Here is a 20,875-nt window from a genome sequence, read left to right as displayed (position 1 = left end):
TCATATAAGCCATGAACAGTACACAAGTAAGACAAAACTGATGGTCATATAAGCCATGAACAGTACACAAGTAAGACAAAAGTGAAGGTCATATAAGCCATGAACAGTACACAAGCAAGACAAAACTGAAGGTCATAAAAGCCATGAACAGTACACAAGTAAGACAAAACTGACTGTCATATAAGCCATGAGCAGTACACAAGACAAAACTGAAGGTCATAAAAGCCATGAACAGTACCCAAGTAAGACAAAACTGATGGTCATATAAGCCATGAGCAGTACACAAGTAAGACAAAACTGACTGTCATATAAGCCATGAACAATACCCAAGTAAGACAAAACTGATGGTCATATAAGCCATGAACAGTACACAAGTAAGACAAAACTGAAGGTCATATAAACCATGAACAGTACACAAGACAAAACTGATGGTCATATAAGCCATGAATAGTACACAAGACAAAACTGATGGTCATATAAGCCATGAACAGTACCCAAGCAAGACAAAACTGATGGTTATATAAGCCATGAACAGTACACAAGTAAGACAAAACTGAAGGTCATATAAGCCATGAGCAGTACCAAAGTAAGACAAAACTGAAGGTCATATAAGCCATGAACAGTACACAAGCAAGACAAAACTGAAGGTCATAAAAACCATGAACAGTACACAAATAAGACAAAACTGACTGTCATATAAGCCATGAACAGTACACAAGTAAGACAAAACTGATGGTCATATAAGCCATGAGCAGTACACAAGTAAGACAAAACTGACTGTCATATAAGCCATGAACAATACCCAAGTAAGACAAAACTGATGGTCATATAAGCCATGAACAGTACACAAGTAAGACAAAACTGAAGGTCATATAAACCATGAACAGTACACAAGACAAAACTGACGGTCATATAAGCCATGAATAGTACACAAGACAAAACTGATGGTCATATAAGCCATGAACAGTACACAAGTAAGACAAAACTGAAGGTCATATAAGCCATGAACAGTACACAAGCAAGACAAAACTGAAGGTCATAAAAGCCATGAACAGTACACAAGTAAGACAAAACTGACTGTCATATAAGCCATGAGCAGTACACAAGACAATACTGAAGGTCATAAAAGCCATGAACAGTACCCAAGTAAGACAAAACTGATGGTCATATAAGCCATGAGCAGTACACAAGTAAGACAAAACTGACTGTCATATAAGCCATGAACAATACCCAAGTAAGACAAAACTGATGGTCATATAAGCCATGAACAGTACACAAGTAAGACAAAACTGAAGGTCATATAAACCATGAACAGTACACATGACAAAACTGATGGTCATATAAGCCATGAATAGTACACAAGTAAGACAAAACTGATGGTCATATAAGCCATGAACAGTACACAAGTAAGACAAAACTGATGGTCATATAAGCCATGAACAGTACACAAGTAAGACAAAACTGATGGTCATATAAACCATGAACAGTACACAAGTAAGACAAAACTGATGGTCATATAAGCCATAAGCAGTACCCAAGCAAAACAAAACTGATGGTTATAAAAGCCATGAACAGTACCCAAGTAAGACAAAACTGAAGGTCATATAAGCCATGAGCAGTACACAAGTAAGACAAAACTGATGGTCATATAAGCCATGAACAGTACACAAGTAAGACAAAACTGATGGTCATATAAGCCATGAGCAGTACACAAGTAACACAAAACTGACTGTCATATAAGCCATGAACAATACCCAAGTAAGACAAAACTGATGGTCATATAAGCCATGAATAGTACACAAGTAAGACAAAACTGAAGGTCATATAAACCATGAACAGTACACAAGACAAAACTGATGGTCATATAAGCCATGAATAGTACACAAGACAAAACGGATGGTCATATAAGCCATGAACAGTACCCAAGCAAGACAAAACTGATGGTTATATAAGCCATGAACAGTACACAAGTAAGACAAAACTGAAGGTCATACAAGCCATAAGCAGTACCCAAGTAAGACAAAACTGAAGGTCATATAAGCCATGAATAGTACACAAGCAAGACAAAACTGAAGGTCATAAAAGCCATGAACAGTACACAAATAAGACAAAACTGACTGTCATATAAACTATGAACAGTACACAAGACAAAACTGATGGTCATATAAGCCATGAACAGTACCCAAATAAGACAAAACTGAAGGTCATATAAGCCATGAACAGTACACAAGCAAGACAAAACTGAAGGTCATAAAAGCCATGAACAGTACACAAATAAGACAAAACTGACTGTCATATAAGCCATGAACAGTACCCAAGTAAGATAAAACTGAAGGTCATATAAACCATGAACACAGTACACATGACAAAACTGATGGTCATATAAGCCATAAAGAGTACCCAAGTAAGACAAAACTGATGGTCATAAAAGCCATGTCTAGTACACAATTAAGAAAAAACTGATGGTCATATAAACCATGAACAGTACACATGACAAAACTGATGGTCATATAAGCCATGAGAAGTACACAAGCAAGACAAAACTGACTGTCATATAAACTATAAACAGTACACAAGACAAAACTGATGGTCATATAAGCCATGAACAGTACACAAGTAAGACAAAACTGATGGTCATATAAGCCATGAATAGTACACAAGTAAGACAAAACTGAAGGTCGTATAAGCCATGAGCAGTACCCAAGTAAGACAAAACTGACTGTCATATAAACTATGAACAGTACACAAGTAAGACAAAACTGATGGTCATATAAGCCATGAACAGTACACAAGTAAGACAAAACTGACTGTCATATAAACTATGAACAGTACACAAGACAAAACTGATGGTCATATAAGCCATGAACAGTACCCAAATAAGACAAAACTGATGGTCATATAAGCCATGAACAGTACACAAGTAAGACAAAACTGGTCATATAAGCCATAAGCAGCACCCAAGTATGACAAAACTGAAGGTCATATAAGCCATGAACAGTACACAAGCAAGACAAAACTGACTGTCATATAAACTATGAACAGTACACAAGACAAAACTGATGGTCATATAAGCCATGAACAGTACACAAGTAAGACAAAACTGATGGTCATAAAAGCCATGTGTAGTACACAAGTAAGACAAAAGTGAAGGTCATATAAACCATGAACAGTACACAAGCAAGACAAAACTGACTGTCATATAAACTATGAACAGTACACAAGACAAAACTGATGGTCATATAAGCCATGAACAGTACACAAGTAAGACAAAACTGATGGTCATAAAAGCCATGTGTAGTACACAAGTAAGACAAAAGTGAAGGTCATATAAACCATGAACAGTACACAAGTAAGACAAAACTGACTGTCATATAAGCCATGAACAGTACCCAAGTAAGACAAAACTGATGGTCATATAAGCCATGAACAGTACCCAAGTAAGACAAAACTGATGGTCATATAGGCCATGAACAGTACCCAAGTAAGACAAAACTGAAGGTCATATAAGCCATGAACAGTACATAAGCAAGACAAAACTGACGGTCATATAAGTCTTGAGCATTACCCAAGTAAGAAAAAGCTAAACTTTACAGCCTTCTGCCCACTAGGTGCACTAAACAGCTGGCATCCATGATGATGTGTATGATGAACCTCACTCAACATGCAACTGTTTTATCTACACTGTGTCCTTTACCTCTTAATATGACAGTATTTTGTCTGTAAGACTGATTTCTTGAATATATCTGGCTGTTTGTAAGACATATCTTTGCTGAATATATCTGACAGTTTGTAAGACATGTCTTTGTTGAACATATCAGAGTTTGTAAGACATGTCTTTGTTGAATATATCTGACAGTTTGTAAGACATGTCTTAGTTGAATGCATCTGACAGTTTCAGTAGATCCCCAGGATTGTAATGATATTTTCCCTACTATTGCATATAGTTACGTACATGGTGAAAATGTTTATAATGGAACCAGATATACTGCCTAGACATGTGCATGGAACGTTCTGAAGGCTCTACAATGACTGAGAGATTATGCAGTTTCTAACAAACCTGAAACAGTCTTTAAAATAAAATTTTACTAATCAAAGGTTCTGCTAACAAACATGTTTAACAGTAACCACTCTAGATGAAAGAAAGTTTTGTATGCATTATCATTAAGTCAATCTAATGTGTAATGTTGTGTCATTTAAGCTGTGATCAATTATTGTCAACTTCTGTTTTTTTCCTAATGATACATCATTCGATGTGAAAATCATAGATACACATTTTATTAAAAGAGTTGACACAAAAGTTCTACTAAACAATAAGCAAAGATGTGGAAATATATAGAATGGGTAGTTCATGCATCAGTGAGAGCCATATGTATGTTCATTTATGCATTTAAATATTTTGTAAATATTTACAGGCTATAAAATAAATTAAGCCATTTGCATGTGTAAATATTCAGCCTTGATACCATTATTATGGTATAAAACAACCTGGTCAGAATATAAAGGAGCACTGCATCTTCTAGCACAGCCTGAATCAAATATAACAGACCAGTCTAGCACAGCCTGAATCAAATATAACAGACCAGTCTAGCACAGCCTGAATCAAAAATAACAGACCAGTCTAGCACAGCCTGAATCAAAAATAACAGACCAGTCTAGCACAGCCTGAATAAAAAATAACAGACCAGTCTAGCACAGCCTGAATCAAAAATAACAGACCAGTCTAGCACAGCCTGAATCAAATATAACAGACCAGCAAAAATTTCAAATGCAGTTGGACCAAATCATTGTATCAGTTTTTGGTTGTCTTGGGGTTTTTGTGGTTACATGTAGAGACGGATTTAGGGGTAAGTCATTCTAGTGATGTAATTATTCAAGTGACTATTGTTTGAGATACCAAAGTTTTACTAAGAATCCTTAATTATAATGTGATGCCATATGTCATGAAAACACTAACATATACCAATACCAAAGCACTGCATTCCAATACTATCACTGACAAAGGTGTGAGGCATCCAATGATTACAGGTACATTGGAAGTTCATCAGACATTCAGGCTGAATGTCCATCACCAAGCCAACTACCACTATAAAACATTATTCAAAACAATTTTGATGAAATTTTCAGTATACACTAAAAAAAATTAGTCTTAATTCACATGCTGGAAATATTGCCATAAAATACTTAGAATTTGTATGTGATGTGCTATGCCAATGAGTTGGCCATATTATTCTGTGTTTTCTTGATAGGTCAATTGTTTTGAATTCATGAATGGAAAAATGCCTAAATGTTCTACTTGCCTGGAATTATCATGTTGTGAACTTTTACAAAAAATATAAATATTTCCTTTCATATTCTACATAAAATCATGCATAAGTGACAACAATTTATTACATTCACAGAAATCTTTTTAATTTATTATGGGCCACTGGACTGTAGGCTTTCTACATTGGGGCTTGTTACAAATGCAATGTTACACTGTTCCAATTACCATAAGAGGAAAAAGTAGAGCTTTATTCTGACTCCAATTCATAATAAAATAAAGAAAAATAAAAAGAAAGTTACCTATCCTCCATATTTCGACATGAACTAATACAAACCAAATGCTGTTAACCATTAAAGGTTGAATGAAATTTGTTTCTACTTAGGACAGACATTTTATTGCAATGGTTATATTTCATGAAAAAATCCACATGAAAAAGTAGTTTTTCTTAGGGAAATTCCTTTCAAGTTTTGAAATTTGCAGAAACAGCAACATCAAAAATGAGACCTTTGATGGGACTGACACTCTGTGTGAAAAGAATTTCCAGGAATTCAAGAGAAGACTATTTCTTCTTTTGAACTCCTGAGTGATGAAATCAACCTGATATTCCTGAGCTATAAAATTTTGAAATTAGCTGCTGTGCTGTATTTTAGGACAAGCCTGACATCATTAGAAGACTTTTCATGAAAATCCCATGCCAATATGACCATCCATTCAGCAAAAGTAGTGATACAAATTTTTTCAAGATGGCTGTCACAGTGGTCATGTTTGGTATAAAAACTGCACCATTTGCAATTAGGACCAATGAGTTATTCTAAGTCTCTATTTGAAAACCATATGTGAATATTACGATATAGTCTGAAGGACTAGCAATAAAAAGAATTTCAAGATGACACCATGGTGGATGTCAGATTGGTATAATGTTTATTTAGGACTAACTAAACTCCATAACCCCATGCTGATATGAATTTCCATTTAAAAGAAGTAGCCATAACATGATTTTCAGGATGGCTGTCATATCCAAGGTCTGATCAGCAACATTTCATTTAGGACCAAACAGATCTCATAATTAGTCTTCTGGCAAAAACCTCATGTGGAAACAATTTTCCATTAGAAGGAATAGCATCAACAAGATTGTCAAGATGGATGCCATGATGGCAATAATGGTTTTTCAAACAGGCATCATTTTCATTTAGTACCAACCTGACATCATAAAAAGTCCTCTGGTGAAATTCCGATGTCATTATGTCTCATCATCTAGGAGATGTAGCAGTAACAAAATTTTCAAGATAGCCACTGTGATAGCCATTATATTGGATGTCAGATCAACACCATTTTCATTTAAGACCAACTATGACAAGACTTTTAGCAATTACACCAGCACAACTTTCACTTAGACCAACCAGACACCATAAGAAGTCTTCCTGTGAAAACCCCATGCTAAAGCGACTTTCCATTCAGCTGAAGTAGCCATAAGATTTTCAAGATGGTTGCTGTGGTGGCCATACTGAATGTCAGATCAGCATCATCTTTATTTAGGACCAACCAGACATCATAAACAGTCTTTCAATGAAAACTTCATGCTAATATGACCATCCATTTGAAGAGTTAGGATAACAATATTTTCAAGATGGTCATCATGGTGGTCAAATTGGATGTCCAAGTGGCACCATTATTATTAGGATCAACTAGACATCGTAGTAATAGTAATATCAAGATTATTAAGATGTTCAACCATCACCAAACAGTCCCTACGAAGAATGTGTTGGCAAAATTTCATGGCAATTCTCCAATTTAGGAATATCAGTGAGAAAAAAAACTTGTACTAATGAATGTATGGATGCAGGGACCATGGACAAGAGGTCATCCCAAAAGCTCTTCTGGTTGGTACAGTTAAAATCCTACAAATATTCATAGATAAATGAACGTTCAATTCTTACCGATATGATCATCTGGCATAACTAAAACATCAATAAAACGAGATTTGACCTGAAATAAAAATAGTAATTTTATCTTAAATCTTTTTGTTTCTACTGTTTATAAAAAAAATTCAGCTCAAGCATTAACCACTGGAATGAAAACAAACAAAACTACAAAGGAAAAAAGAAAAAGGTTTGAAATAATATGATAAAGAAAACAACAAATATAATCTTTAACAAATGATAGGTCTGACACCTTTTACTGTTATTTAAGCCGACACTGCATGCAAACTACACAAATATTTTAAAAACTGAACCTGAAGATAGTTATGAAATTGAAGTTGTAGATGAATTTTACAATCTTCTGAAAGCAAGCAAAGTTAAGACATCTAAACATATATCTTTGGATATATCCTCTCTGTCCAATTTTACTGAACATCAAAATTTTTTGACATTATGATATCTATCAAGCTACATTTACACATAACCAAAGTATCTATTAGATGCACACATTTATACCTTTTTATCTACAAATACTTTTCCAAATGTCCTGCTGATCTGGAAAAAACACCTGCTCAATGCAGACACAACCTTCAGACTAGAGACTCCAGCACTAACAACAATTTCCAATAGGCGCGGTATCCTGTAATAGAAACAAAACCGATGCATTTGTACAGTTCTATTTCTCATATGAATTCCATGAATGATTTTATAGCAATGTAAAGAAGAAAAATATAATCACAGTTAATCATAATCAGCAAGTATAACCAACCACATAATGCAAAATAAAAGAACAGAAGAATTGCATGTGCCTTCAGACACAGGCTTCATGAATTCATCAAAGCTTTCTTCATTTTACAAAATAATAACAAGTTCAAACAGTGTAGCATGTCTTTTACCAAATGTGTGTGTTCGTATGTATGTGTGTGCATGTGCACACATGCATGTGTATGTGTGTGTGTGTTATAATGGCAAATTGGCACAACAATGTCAGTATAGTGCCGGGTAAGTTTAGACATCCAAAAATAGACATATATAACAAAGAAAATGCAAAACAAGGTTCATTTTGTTTTATATAAACTGCACTTTTTTAAAAGTCCAAGGTCTTCTCAGCAGGAATGACATGGCCAAAGGATGCCTAATTAGTCTGTTATTATGACATCTATTAGGGCCCATCAGTATTACACATACCGTAGTCTGCTAGAGCACTTTGCACAAAAAGTAAATCATACTTCGATGTCATGAAATCTTGGGTCTATATTTGTGAAAAAAAATTCTGGTTCAATTAAACATTTATACAAATTTCAAGAGATACTGTAAGTGGAACCACAATTTCTGAAAACATGCCATACATACTTTCCAAACTTACAGATTATTAACAAGCCAGTTCAGGCTATCCCAAGGTTCAAACCATTCTTGTGATATGTGTTCCTCAAACCCTGCCACCAGGCAGGCAAGACGACTGCTACTCCCCATTATTGTCCTAAGGTCCGTCAGTGGAGAACTGGGCTTGGGAAATCGTCTCACTGTATAACAGGATTAATGCATAAAATTTACAGTTGGTAAATAGTGATTGCAAATCAACAAATATTCCTGAGCAAACATAAATTTTTCTGATTTCAAGAAATAGCTAAATTCATGAAAATGTATTCATATCAATGGCAACTAGATAAAAAGAAATCCATATCTGAAATAAGCACATAGCCAAACAAAGTTGTATTATAACTGTGGCAAATATGATGATATTCGTATATTTGTCAAACTTTAAAGATGAGCAGATGTGCTTTACAGTAATTTTTAACCTCTAACTTTGACCAATGTCCCTAGCAAGCTCTACGATACACTGAAGTACAATGTCTGATCCATATATAAGAGCACCCTCAATCCAACTTGCTATGACAACAACCTGTATCAAGAGGCCACCTTTGAATATGGGCCCAATTCAAATGCTCTTATTTAAAAATAATGCAAGAAGCACTCTCTATTTATAATCATGTTACAGGAACTTTGAAAGTGACACATTAAAAGTGAGACTACTTATATTGTGCTATATTCTAAAAAGGATGTGTAAATGTGATGTATAAGAAAACAAAACTAAGACTGGAAAACCACATTAATTTGTTCCACTTAGTCAATATTTAAAATTGTGTGAAACCAGAGCTATTAGAGATTGGCATAATGCAAAGTTCACTACATCTGCTCCATAAACAGAGGAACCTTTGTTTGCAAACCAAAGTTAAGACAAGACAGACTTTCAGGTGTCAAGACTCTTCTAAATAATGAAGTGGAATGCTTGAAATCCAAATGCTTCAGTAACCCATCAATACAGGCAACAATTAAAACATGAAGCAGTAAATATGGGTCACAGTGACCTACTGTTTTGATGTGTGTAGTACTAATCAAGACGAATCCCCTTGCCAACTTTCATGATTTTAGACATAACAGTATGTAAACTGGAATCAAAAAATTATATGTGATCATAAGAAAGTTCAAAAAGTTAACCAAAGCCACAAAAATATGAAATGTAGGTCACAGTGAGTTCTTTTGTTCTCAGTCTGTTTTGTTTATAGAGAGGGATATCTATTTTGATAAGTCTGAAACCAAGTCAGTGAAGCACGAAATATTGTTCACAATGACCTACTCAGTTATGTGGGTGTAGTACTCATCAAGATACATTCCCTCACCAAGTTTCATGATTACAGGGTGCAAAATGCCCGAGTTAAATGCAAAGCTTAACCAAGAATACACAAATAATGTACATCCCCATGAACAGTGCATATAACATAAGTTGATTCCATTTTTAGGATGATTGAAGTTGTTATTATGAGCACACCTGTGAATGAGGCAAACTCACTTACAAAATGCTACATTTACATGCCTACCTGAAACAGTGCTACAGTAATCAACCCACTCTATAACTGCAAAATTATCCCTTGTACTGATCACAAATGTATGTGACAATTGTAGCATTTTAAACATGGCATACTAATAAGTAAATAACTGTCTTTAGTCCTGTCTAAAACATCACAACTTTCTTGCAACTTGCCACCAAACATGCCTCATATCTCAATGTACACAGAGTGTATATTATGTTGAGTATTGGGTTCGAGTCATATTCGGCCAATGTGGGTATGTGAGAAAGCTTGCCAGTAGCTTCTCGTGGGTTGGTGGTTCTTTCTGGGGTTTTCCTGGGTTATTACTCCAACATTAATACTGGCCCCCATGTATAGCCTATCGTGTGCTGAAAAATGGCGATAAACCCTACAACAACAACATGTTGAATATGGTACCAAGATTCTGTGTACAAAAACAATGTACTCACTGTCGATATCGAACTGTTGACCTTTATGCCCCATCTCCTCTATTTTATCACAGTAAGGACCCCTTTCTATCACAGATACATACAGGAAGGGAATTAATTCCTGCAAAGTTGATAACAGCAGCAAAAACTTTCCCTCATTCAAGGGATGCCGTGAATATGACCCTGGTGTGTTCTGTGTGGAAGCTGAACTCTGGAAAAGAAAATTTCTTTCATAGTACAAAATTTACTGAATTTCTGAAAATATTTTATAGCTTATGTAAAGACATTCCACACTCTGTGTATTTCATATATTCCAAACATCAAAAAACATGTACTACAATGCTTTAGAAAAGATCCTAACATATTACATTTAATGATGACAACGCTGAGACAAGCAGCATCAACCCCGATAGCAATATGGTCACAAAATATAGACAAGCACAGGATCAACCCTTATAGCAAATGTGTGTGATTTGCATTTTTAACGTAGCTTTAAAAAAGTCAGTCATATCGCTACGATGTCTGCAGTGAGGCAGTTTATAGTGATGTCTAGCAATGGGGCATCATGCCGCAGACATGTAGCATGATGTCCCACCCAGTCACATTATCCTGACACCAGGAAGACCAGTCCTAACACTAACCTCTTAACGTTGAGCACCAAGTGAGGCAGCTGACAGTACCATTTATAAAAGTCTTTGGCATGACTTGGCCAAGGTTCGAGATTACTAAGTGGGGAAACCCCCTTTCTTTCTAGTAATGGATCTACTACAAGTTACCAATCCCAACATGCAACATAACTCTTCTTATGAAGCTCATGTGTGAAATAATATTTTAAAAGGAGGGATAGTCAGTACTTAGACCAGATATATGTGCCAATGTGATGTTTATATCTTGAATAAAGAAGATTGCCAAAAGATTGAAACTTGTATCATTGATAACATGATTAATCTTATATTCAAATATTGCTTCCAAAAAGACAAGCTACTCTCCTTGATCTTGAACTGAAAGAAAAAATAAATTACATAATCAAAACTCCAACAATACTCAGCTGCAAACAGTTAAAGCCTCTTATGAAATGCATGCAGTCCATGCATTTAATTCACAGATGCATTCAAATTTACAATACAAATTCAATTTGCTGAGGTTAATCTTTCCAAACATACAATATCAAGTCATTAATACAGAAAATGTTATTTCTACTTCCAATTGCAATTGTCATAAAAGGCCTTCTCTGTAGTAAACTTAAAACAAAAATCAGCCCATGCTTGTGAAGCATTCAATACAGGTTACAGTAACCCATGTTTGTAGCAAGGGTGTAATGCCTGTCAAGACGCATCTTCTCACCAAGTTTTATGATTGCTGGTACAATGGTATGTTACACACAAGGTGCCTGAGCAACATGCAAAAACTTGTCCAAGAATGTCCAACTAATATCACACACGTATGTACAAAGTTTGCCCCTCCCCAGGCTGTAGGTGCAATAAAACCCACTCCTAACTGCTGCCCAGGACCTAGGAAGAAAGTAGAGGAAAGACTGAATAGCTTATATATATGTATTTATAAGTGTGGATGCCGACACCATTCAAAATGAGACTAAGGTCTAATTGTTTGCCTGTGACAATCACATTTTTTATTACCAGGTCCTCCAGATCTTTCAAGATACTGTGCAGGAGGCTGTGTTCTAGCTTTCCCAGTTCATATGCCCAGAAAGCAAAAGAAGGCAACAGGACATGGAGGGCTGGTGACACAACACGCTCAGATGAATCAGACAAGGCTATCTTCACCAGTTCAAATCCCTTCAAAAGAAGCACATTTGGTGACAATATGGCGGATAATAGGTAAAGATGTACCTTTTAACAAGAAAATTACAGCAAAGCTGCATGAGAGTTCATACTTTCATAGAGGGTGTTCATCAGATCTGCCACAAGGAACCAGTTAATGCATAATTATGAATTATTCTGATTCTCAGTGGTATATTTTTAAATAATAGTTGTGTTAAAACTAAATTTGAGCACTATTTTATATCTGCTGATTTACAAAGAAAAACTTAATTTGTGTGCACACATTATACATATGCATATCAATTAGTGCACACATTATACATATGCATTATCGGTTACTGCATTTGTATGGGAAAATATGAACGAGTTTTGGGATGGAATACTGCACGAACTTGTGAGTGCAGTATATCCTTCCAACAAAACGAGTTCATATTTTCCCATACAAATGCAGTAACCTTTTTATTATATGCTCATTTTTTTATTCTACCTAAGGTTTAATTATATAAACAAAATACACTACAAGAAACAACATAAATGAATGAATGAAGTATTCCAAACTAAATACACAAGCGCAAATTTGTCATTACACAATGACATCATTATTAATGTGCACATAACTCCGCCCAGATAAATTTGAACTTAGTCGCACGCTCGACATAACATACTGTGAATGAATGCGCATTGCAACAACTTTTCCATTTGATCTGGAATGAATATATTTTGGTATTTTGTTTCGATTCGACGAAAGTTTGTGATTTTGGACTGGATTCATCTGTGCAAATTATACATGAAATACATCGGATTGAAGTGGCGCGGGAGAAGTGTGTTTACATCTGCAAATGTGTTTCTGTTTGTCACTGAATGTTTGAAATCATAACGTGGGGAAAATATGAATACTTTCAATTGCAATTATCAAAAAGACGCTATGGAATTTAATGCTTATTTCATTTTGAGTGCACTAAGGAGGATGCAATTGCACTTATCATCGAAATTACAGCACAATTTCGAAATGTGTAATCCAGATTGAAAACCTATAACATGGCTCATGTAATTCGGATTTGCAGAATTAAGAAAAAACATTTTGAGGAAATTCAGGATGTAAAACTAAGTATATTTTATTTTGCCATTCTTATAACCAGATAAACAGGACAGTACATGCCTTGTCACTTGTATGTTATTTGTAAGGACCTAATCTTCCGTCTTTTACATAATGTAGCTAGCCTAAATCTGTAACATTGTATCAACGCGGAATGTGCCAAAAGAGCTGGGTTTTTTGCAGTCTACGAAACATGTTTTAGTTCATTCAAAACAAATTTAAACAACCACAACGTAAAGAGCCTCTTACGCGAGTGTATATGATTTGTTTACAAATCAAAAGTGCTGGCATCTGCGTCATTGTTTGTTTACAATAGAAATTAGTTCCTTTATTCAAGTGAATGCTTTATGTGTATTGTCACGCGCGTTCAGTATCGGGGAATACTGAACGATTCTGACAATGTAAACTGGGAAAAAAATGAGCATATAATAATATCAATTATTGCACACATTATACATATGCATATTAATTAGTGCACACATTATACATATGCATATCAATTAGTGTACACATTATACATATGCATATCAATTAGTGCACACATTATACATATGCATATCAATACAAGGTAAGTCTAATTTTGTAATAACCATTCAGACTTAGCTGAATTTTGATGGCCATCATGTGCTATATTTTACAATAATATTACTTTATAAAAACTTTGACGCACACACCTGAATCAAATAAAGCTCATTAAACAGATGGAAAAGAAATCCGAGACAAAGCTGACATTCAGTGAGGTCATGTGCATTCAGATTTCTGACTGACACTGTTGGAGTTCGTGGAGATTTACTGCTAAACTGAACATGTATGTTCTAAGAAAACAATTTGTTTACTTTTTGTTAAGTGACTTTCTGCTTTTGGCTAAAAAGTTTCCATAATAGGTTGTCAAAACTTAATCTTCTGCAAATTTAAGCAAAACAGTATCGAAAAAAGTTTGTTATTACCCCAAATTTTTAAAGGAAAACAACAATTACAACACCCTTTTCACAACCATTTTGAAACAAATCAATATTTTTATATTAAATATTCCTATTTATATAATTTTCAAATGACTATATATCACTTCATTATTTTATGCCCGTTGATTTGTATCTTTAATTTTGACTACATTATTACACTTACTTTCACAACAATTTACCAAGTGATGATATAATAAATTGTGCAGGATTCATCCTAAGACGTTTAACATCACTAGAAAGAATCAGACAAGAAAGCACTTCTTGAAAATTCAAATCTTTGTATTTATGCCAGTTGCAGATGTCTCTTCTTTCTGATATTCAAACTTTTTATATTAGCTGTAAATGACATCATATGCATGATGACATGACTTCATAAACTGTCATCATGTGTATAGGTTTGGGATGGACATGTCTCTTGTGACTTTCTTACAGCTGCAAAAAGTGTCACACATATAGAGAGGAGAAATATGCATCTAGTTTCTTCTAGTCAACAAAAACTATACAATGCATAACACACAAAGTGTAGGAAAAAAAAACTGACCACCATTGAGGTACCTGAGAATATTTATCTGTATCACAGATGAAACCAAAAAGCAGTCCCAAACTTCGAACAACTGCCTCCCTCACTTCCTCTTCCTTGTCATCCTGTAACATTTGCTGTAACATGGACAGAACCAGAGAACTCCGAATTTCTGACTGGAAAAGTATAAAACAAAATTGCCAAACTGTTCCTACTGTGAATGTATAATGTACAAGGCATACATCAAACATTTGTTTCCTACATACTTAAGTCTATTTCAACAATCTTGCTTGGAAAAATTACATTATTCAAGATCACATGAACATATTGGTTGTACTGGAAAGTTTCTTGATTTAACACAAAGCACTGGAATATGATGTCTGGAAAAAATATTCCATGAGACTGAAATACTGTAAATCACAGTAATTTACCGTCATTCAATTTTTGCAAATCTTTAATTCAATGACATAAATTTTAGTGAACTGCCAAAGTATAAAGACATAAAGTTTAAGTTTAAAATGGCTTAAAGTTAGTAAATACAAATATAAAGTTTTGGTTTGAACAGCTTAAAGTTACTAAATAAAATATAAAGTTCAGTTTTAAATGGCTTAAAATTTCTAAATAAAAATATAAAGTTTCAGTTTTAAATAGCTTAAAGTTGCTAAATAAAAATACAAAGTTTCAGTGTTAATGGCTTAAAGTTGCTAAATAAAAATATAAACTTTCAGTATTAATGGCTTAAAGTTGCTAAATAAAAATACAAAGTTTCAGTGTTAATGGCGTAAAGTTGCTAAATAAAAATATAAACTGTCAGTGTTAATGGCTTAAAGTTACTAAAACAATGGTGATCTGTTCTCACAAGCTGCTCAACCAGCAGAGATCAAAAGACAGCAGGTTTACACAATAAACCAGTAATAAATAGGAAATCAAAAGAAACTGCATATGGCTATTCCTTGTGACCCATGAACTAAAACTTTGCATGCCTTTACAGACAAATTTTAAATAATGAATGACCCCTGACCCTAATTAAAAGGATGTAATTTATATCTCTTCTCAAGGAAGAACTTTTGTCTATCAGGATAGCTTGAACTCACAGACACATAGATGAATCTATCAATCTATACCTGTCATAGTGGCACAAAAGACTACTTTTATTTCTGCAATAACACAACTACTTTTCTGAGCATCTAGCAAACCAATTATTTGAGCCAACTACCCTAATGATAAAAAACTGCCTAACTTACAAATCTGGCATACTGACACCTTTGAGTTACAATGTAAATATGACTGGAGTATGGAGCACAAGCAAGACATTAAGTATTTCCACATCAATTTATATGATATTCCTTCATTTAAACAATGCCTTCCTCATGAAGCAAAAATTTAGCTTCCATATACTGAGTGGTCACTATACTTATGTGCCAGTGATTGTTTAAGGCAAGGAGAACCCAATGGGTTGGTTAGGAAACACCTGGCCACTGACCCTTAAAGTCAGGTGACCATCAAATAGCAGGACACTTATATACAAAATTTGCAAGGGGAAGACCATTAAGACAAGCTTCATTTATTTATTTACCAAAAATAAATTTGAAGTCAACTTTTATTTGTTAACAAATATCTAAAATATTAGCTGGTACAAAATTTGTATAAGGAATTCGTTTTTTCACCAAAAATTATGCTTACAGAGTGCTTGATTAGCATAATAAATGTATTTTTACTATAAAAAGCAAATTTATTAATAATTTATGTTTTTTCAAAAATTACTGCCAGTAATAAGATCACATTAATATTAGGATATAACCTCAGCTATTTCTAAGTCCAGCCCTTCCCATACGATGAAAAAACAACTGTCCATCTTTTATTCATATAAAAATGGAAAGTAACTATTACAGATCAGTTCCTCTTGTCCCCACATGGCTACCACCCTTATCTCATCTTGTCCCCACTTGGCTACCACCCTTATTTCAGATGCTTACCAGTTTAAGCTTTAAAGAATCCTCTGTGCTGTCATGAATACCTTTGACTGTAATATGGGACAGCTTTTTGTCTTCACAATGGAAAAGAAGAAAGTAAGCCAACTGAGGGATGTATATTAGGAGTGGTGTGATGTCATTAATGTGACAACAGTGTGAGAAAACATGCCACTTCCCCTCACATAACTTCAAAGTGGAGGGCCATCTATCTCAAAATCCTCTCAATGACTTAAGCACATAATTTCTTTTCATATCAGGCATCACCAACAAGAGTATAAAGAAGTAGTTTTCAGGCAAGGAGGGATTACTGAGGACCTTGGCTGCTTGAGCAGCATGGGGATTGTTACAATTTTCCTGGGTACATCCATCACTAGATTGGTTAGGTTTGGAGCCGTAAGGCACAGCAGCACAAGCAGGTTATTTAGTGCCATGGTAATTGGAGCAAAGTACCTTGCAAAAGTACATACCATGATAGTTGACCCAGGTTGGTCTGATGATTTAAACCTGCACTCTTTCATGAGCCCAGCATGCTAACCACTGAGACACTGTGGTTCTGTCACTAGATTGAGCAAATCACTGACAATGGACTTGTGCCATCAAAAAGGGGCAATCAGAACTATTTTGTGAGTCTTGCCTCTAATCTTTTTGTATTACTTTTTGTATTAGGACCACTTGAGGGATGGCATATACTATATCCTCTCCAGCAGCTCACTGAAAGGGCACAGATTGCCTATGCATCTAGATCTGGGAATGGAAAGACAAAGATTGGCATTTTTTGTTGTTCTACCTTCTACAAATATGTTTAACACTGGTTGTCAAACTGGGTGTAAATTCAAAGACGCATGGATGGTGAGACCACTCCGAATGAAGCAGTTGGTTTTTCTTTGATGATGAACCTGCCAGGTCATTGAGCCTGCACTATGTCAGACTTGTAGGCCAACATAGGTACTACCACACCATAATGCAATGCACAAATGATTTCATCTCCATTTGTTTTTAATGGTATTTCAGTAAGACTAAATTATCCAACATTATAAGAACAGCCTTCCCTTGAATGTTCTCCATCCAAACATGGAAGGCATGGAAAATGGTTTTAATTTCCAACAGATTGATGTGAAAATCATTCTCTTGCACTGTCCACTTGCCACTGACCACTGTACTTCGTGCCTTGCCATAAAAACAGGAAGTGTTTGATTTTGGTTGAGATCATAATCAGGTGATGTAAACACCCAAAGATCAGGCATCACTGATCAGGCCAACTGGGCCATCTGGTGATGTAAACACCCAAAGATCAGGCATCACTGGTCAGGCCAACTGGGCCATCTGGTGATGTAAACACCCAAAGATCAGGCATCACTGATCAGGCCAACTGGGCCATCTGGTGATGTAAACACCCAAAGAACAGGCATCACTGATCAGGCCAAATGGGCCATCTGGTGATGTAAACACCCAAAGAACAGGCATCACTGATCAGGCCAACTGGGCCATCTGGTGATGTAAACACCCAAAGAACAGGCATCACTGATCAGGCCAACTGGGCCATCTGGTGATGTAAACACCCAAAGATCAGGCATCACTGATCAGTCCAATTGGGCCATCTGGTGATGTAAACACCCAAAGATCAGGCATCACTGATCAGGCTAACTGGGCCATGGCTGCATATGTAAAGGCAGAGCAAGTATATCAACCTTGCGAAATATTATGCAAATTTAAAAAAATGTTAGATAGTCTAAACTTGTGATAAATTAGCAATGGATTTAGAGACACTGTTGTTGTTGTTGTTGGTGTAGGGTTTAACACCATTTTTCAGCACACGATAGGCTATACATGGCGGTCAGTATTAATGGCAGAGGAAGAACCCGGGAAATCCCCAGAAAGAACCACCGACCATCGAGAAGCTACTAGCAAGCTTTCTCACATACCCACATTGGCCGAATCCGAGACTCGAAGGGACACTGTTCACAGGTTTCATAGTTAAATATATAAGATATGGGTAGGGGCTCCAGTGGGGCAAGAGGAGTTCTCTGTAAGTGCTACTTCCCTTTTGTATATGTGATTTATGGATGGAAAGACAGGCTTCTTTTGTATTTCAGGGAGAGCTGGATTCGGAAGTAGCAGAGGTTATTTCCTAATTTTAATGTGATTGGCAATGTATTTGATGGAGGAGTTATGCTCACAGAGTCAGAAAGTGGGGCAGCTACTAAATCTGAAATTTTATCCAAATGTGTGAGAAATCAGATATATGTCAGCATAAGGTTTCAACTATGTGGTACAAATAATGAGAAAGTGAGAGGAGATGCAATGTATTATACTTACAGGTAAGTATGGAGCAAGAACGCCACAAGCTTCAGCAACCAGCAGCCGACGCTCGGGGTACTTGTGACTTATCTGAAGAACAAATCCCAGAAACATATTACATGTTAATCCATGATAAGGATCTCATCTAGATGCAACAAGTCCCATAAACATATTACATATTAATCCATGATCAGGTCTCATCTAGATGCAACAAGTCCCAGAAACATATTACATGTTAATCCACGATCAGGATCTCATCTAGATGCAACAAGTCCAATAAACATATTACATGTTAATCCACAATCAAGTCTCATCTAGATGCAACAAGTTCCAGAAACATATTACATGTTAATCCATGATCAGGTTCATCTAGATGCAACAAGTCCCAGAAACATATTACATGTTAATCCATGATAAGGTCTCATCTAGATGCAACAAGTCCCAGAAACATATTACATGTTAATCCATGATCAGGTTCATCTAGATGCAACAAGTCCCAGAAACATATTACATGTTAATCCACGATCAGGTCTCACCTAGATGCAACAAGTCCCAGAAACATATTACACATTAATCCATGATCAGGATCTCATCTAGATGCAACAAGTCCCAGAAACATATTACATGTTAATCCACGATCAGGATCTCATCTAGATGCAACAAGTCCAATAAACATATTACATGTTAATCCACAATCAAGTCTCATCTAGATGCAACAAGTTCCAGAAACATATTACATGTTAATCCATGATCAGGTTCATCTAGATGCAACAAGTCCCAGAAACATATTACATGTTAATCCATGATAAGGTCTCATCTAGATGCAACAAGTCCCAGAAACATATTACATGTCAATCCACGATCAGATCTCATCTAGATGCAACAAGTCTCAGAAATATATTACATGTTAACCCATGATCAGGTCTCATCTAGATGCAACAAATCCCAGAAATATATTACATGTTAACCCATGATCAGGTCTCATCTAGATGCAACAAGTCCCAGAAACATATTACATGTTAATCCATGATCAGGTCTCATCTAGATGCAAAAAGTCCCAGAAACATATTACATGTTAATCCATGATAAGGTCTCATCTAGATGCAACAAGTCCCAGAAACATATTACATGTCAATCCACGATCAGATCTCATCTAGATGCAACAAGTCTCAGAAATATATTACATGTTAACCCATGATCAGGTCTCATCTAGATGCAACAAGTCCCAGAAATATATTACATGTTAACCCATGATCAGGTCTCATCTAGATGCAACACGTCCCAGAAACATATTACATGTTAATCCATGATCAGGTCTCATCTAGATGCAAAAAGTCCCAGAAACATATTACATGTTAATCCATGATAAGGTCTCATCTAGATGCAACAAGTCCCAGAAACATATTACATGTCAATCCACGATCAGATCTCATCTAGATGCAACAAGTCCCAGAAACATATTACATGTTAACCCATGATCAGGTCTCATCTAGATGCAACAAGTCCCAGAAATATATTACATGTTAACCCATGATCAGGTCTCATCTAGATGCAACAAGTCCCAGAAACATATTACATGTTAATCCACAATCAAGTCTCATCTAGATACAACAAGTATGTCCAAAGAAATCTGTCATAATAGACAATAATAATTATGGAATATCCAAGTAGTTTCCAGTTCTAAGATAAAAGGTGTGGGCCTATGTTTAGATCTAAACAGAGGTAATTAATCTACCTAATTATGGTTTTGGTGTAATGACTTCAC

At 35.5% G+C, this 20,875-nt stretch overlaps 1 protein-coding gene across 1 annotated transcript in view; it reads right to left on the bottom strand.

Moving 5' to 3' along the window:
• LOC149780719 (RAB11-binding protein RELCH homolog) overlaps window positions 1-20,875 on the bottom strand; it is a 188,522-nt gene that overhangs the window by 122,314 nt on the left and 45,333 nt on the right. Inside the window, exons 12-18 of the mRNA XM_089937770.1 lie at window positions 19,129-19,200; window positions 14,875-15,015; window positions 12,118-12,276; window positions 10,502-10,691; window positions 8,549-8,705; window positions 7,699-7,822; window positions 7,201-7,249 (exon numbers count right to left, since the gene is read on the bottom strand). Of these exons, the coding sequence (XP_089793896.1) occupies window positions 7,201-7,249; window positions 7,699-7,822; window positions 8,549-8,705; window positions 10,502-10,691; window positions 12,118-12,276; window positions 14,875-15,015; window positions 19,129-19,200 (892 nt within the window). The remainder of the gene's footprint in view (window positions 1-7,200; window positions 7,250-7,698; window positions 7,823-8,548; window positions 8,706-10,501; window positions 10,692-12,117; window positions 12,277-14,874; window positions 15,016-19,128; window positions 19,201-20,875) is intronic.

Source organism: Sinohyriopsis cumingii, chromosome 16 (assembly GCF_028554795.1).
Source record: "Sinohyriopsis cumingii isolate HCF-2022 chromosome 16, ASM2855479v2, whole genome shotgun sequence".
NCBI classification, from domain to species: Eukaryota; Metazoa; Mollusca; class Bivalvia; order Unionida; family Unionidae; genus Sinohyriopsis; species Sinohyriopsis cumingii.
The sequence above is the reverse complement of the archived record's forward strand: the minus strand, read 5'-3'. Positions and strand labels throughout refer to the sequence as shown.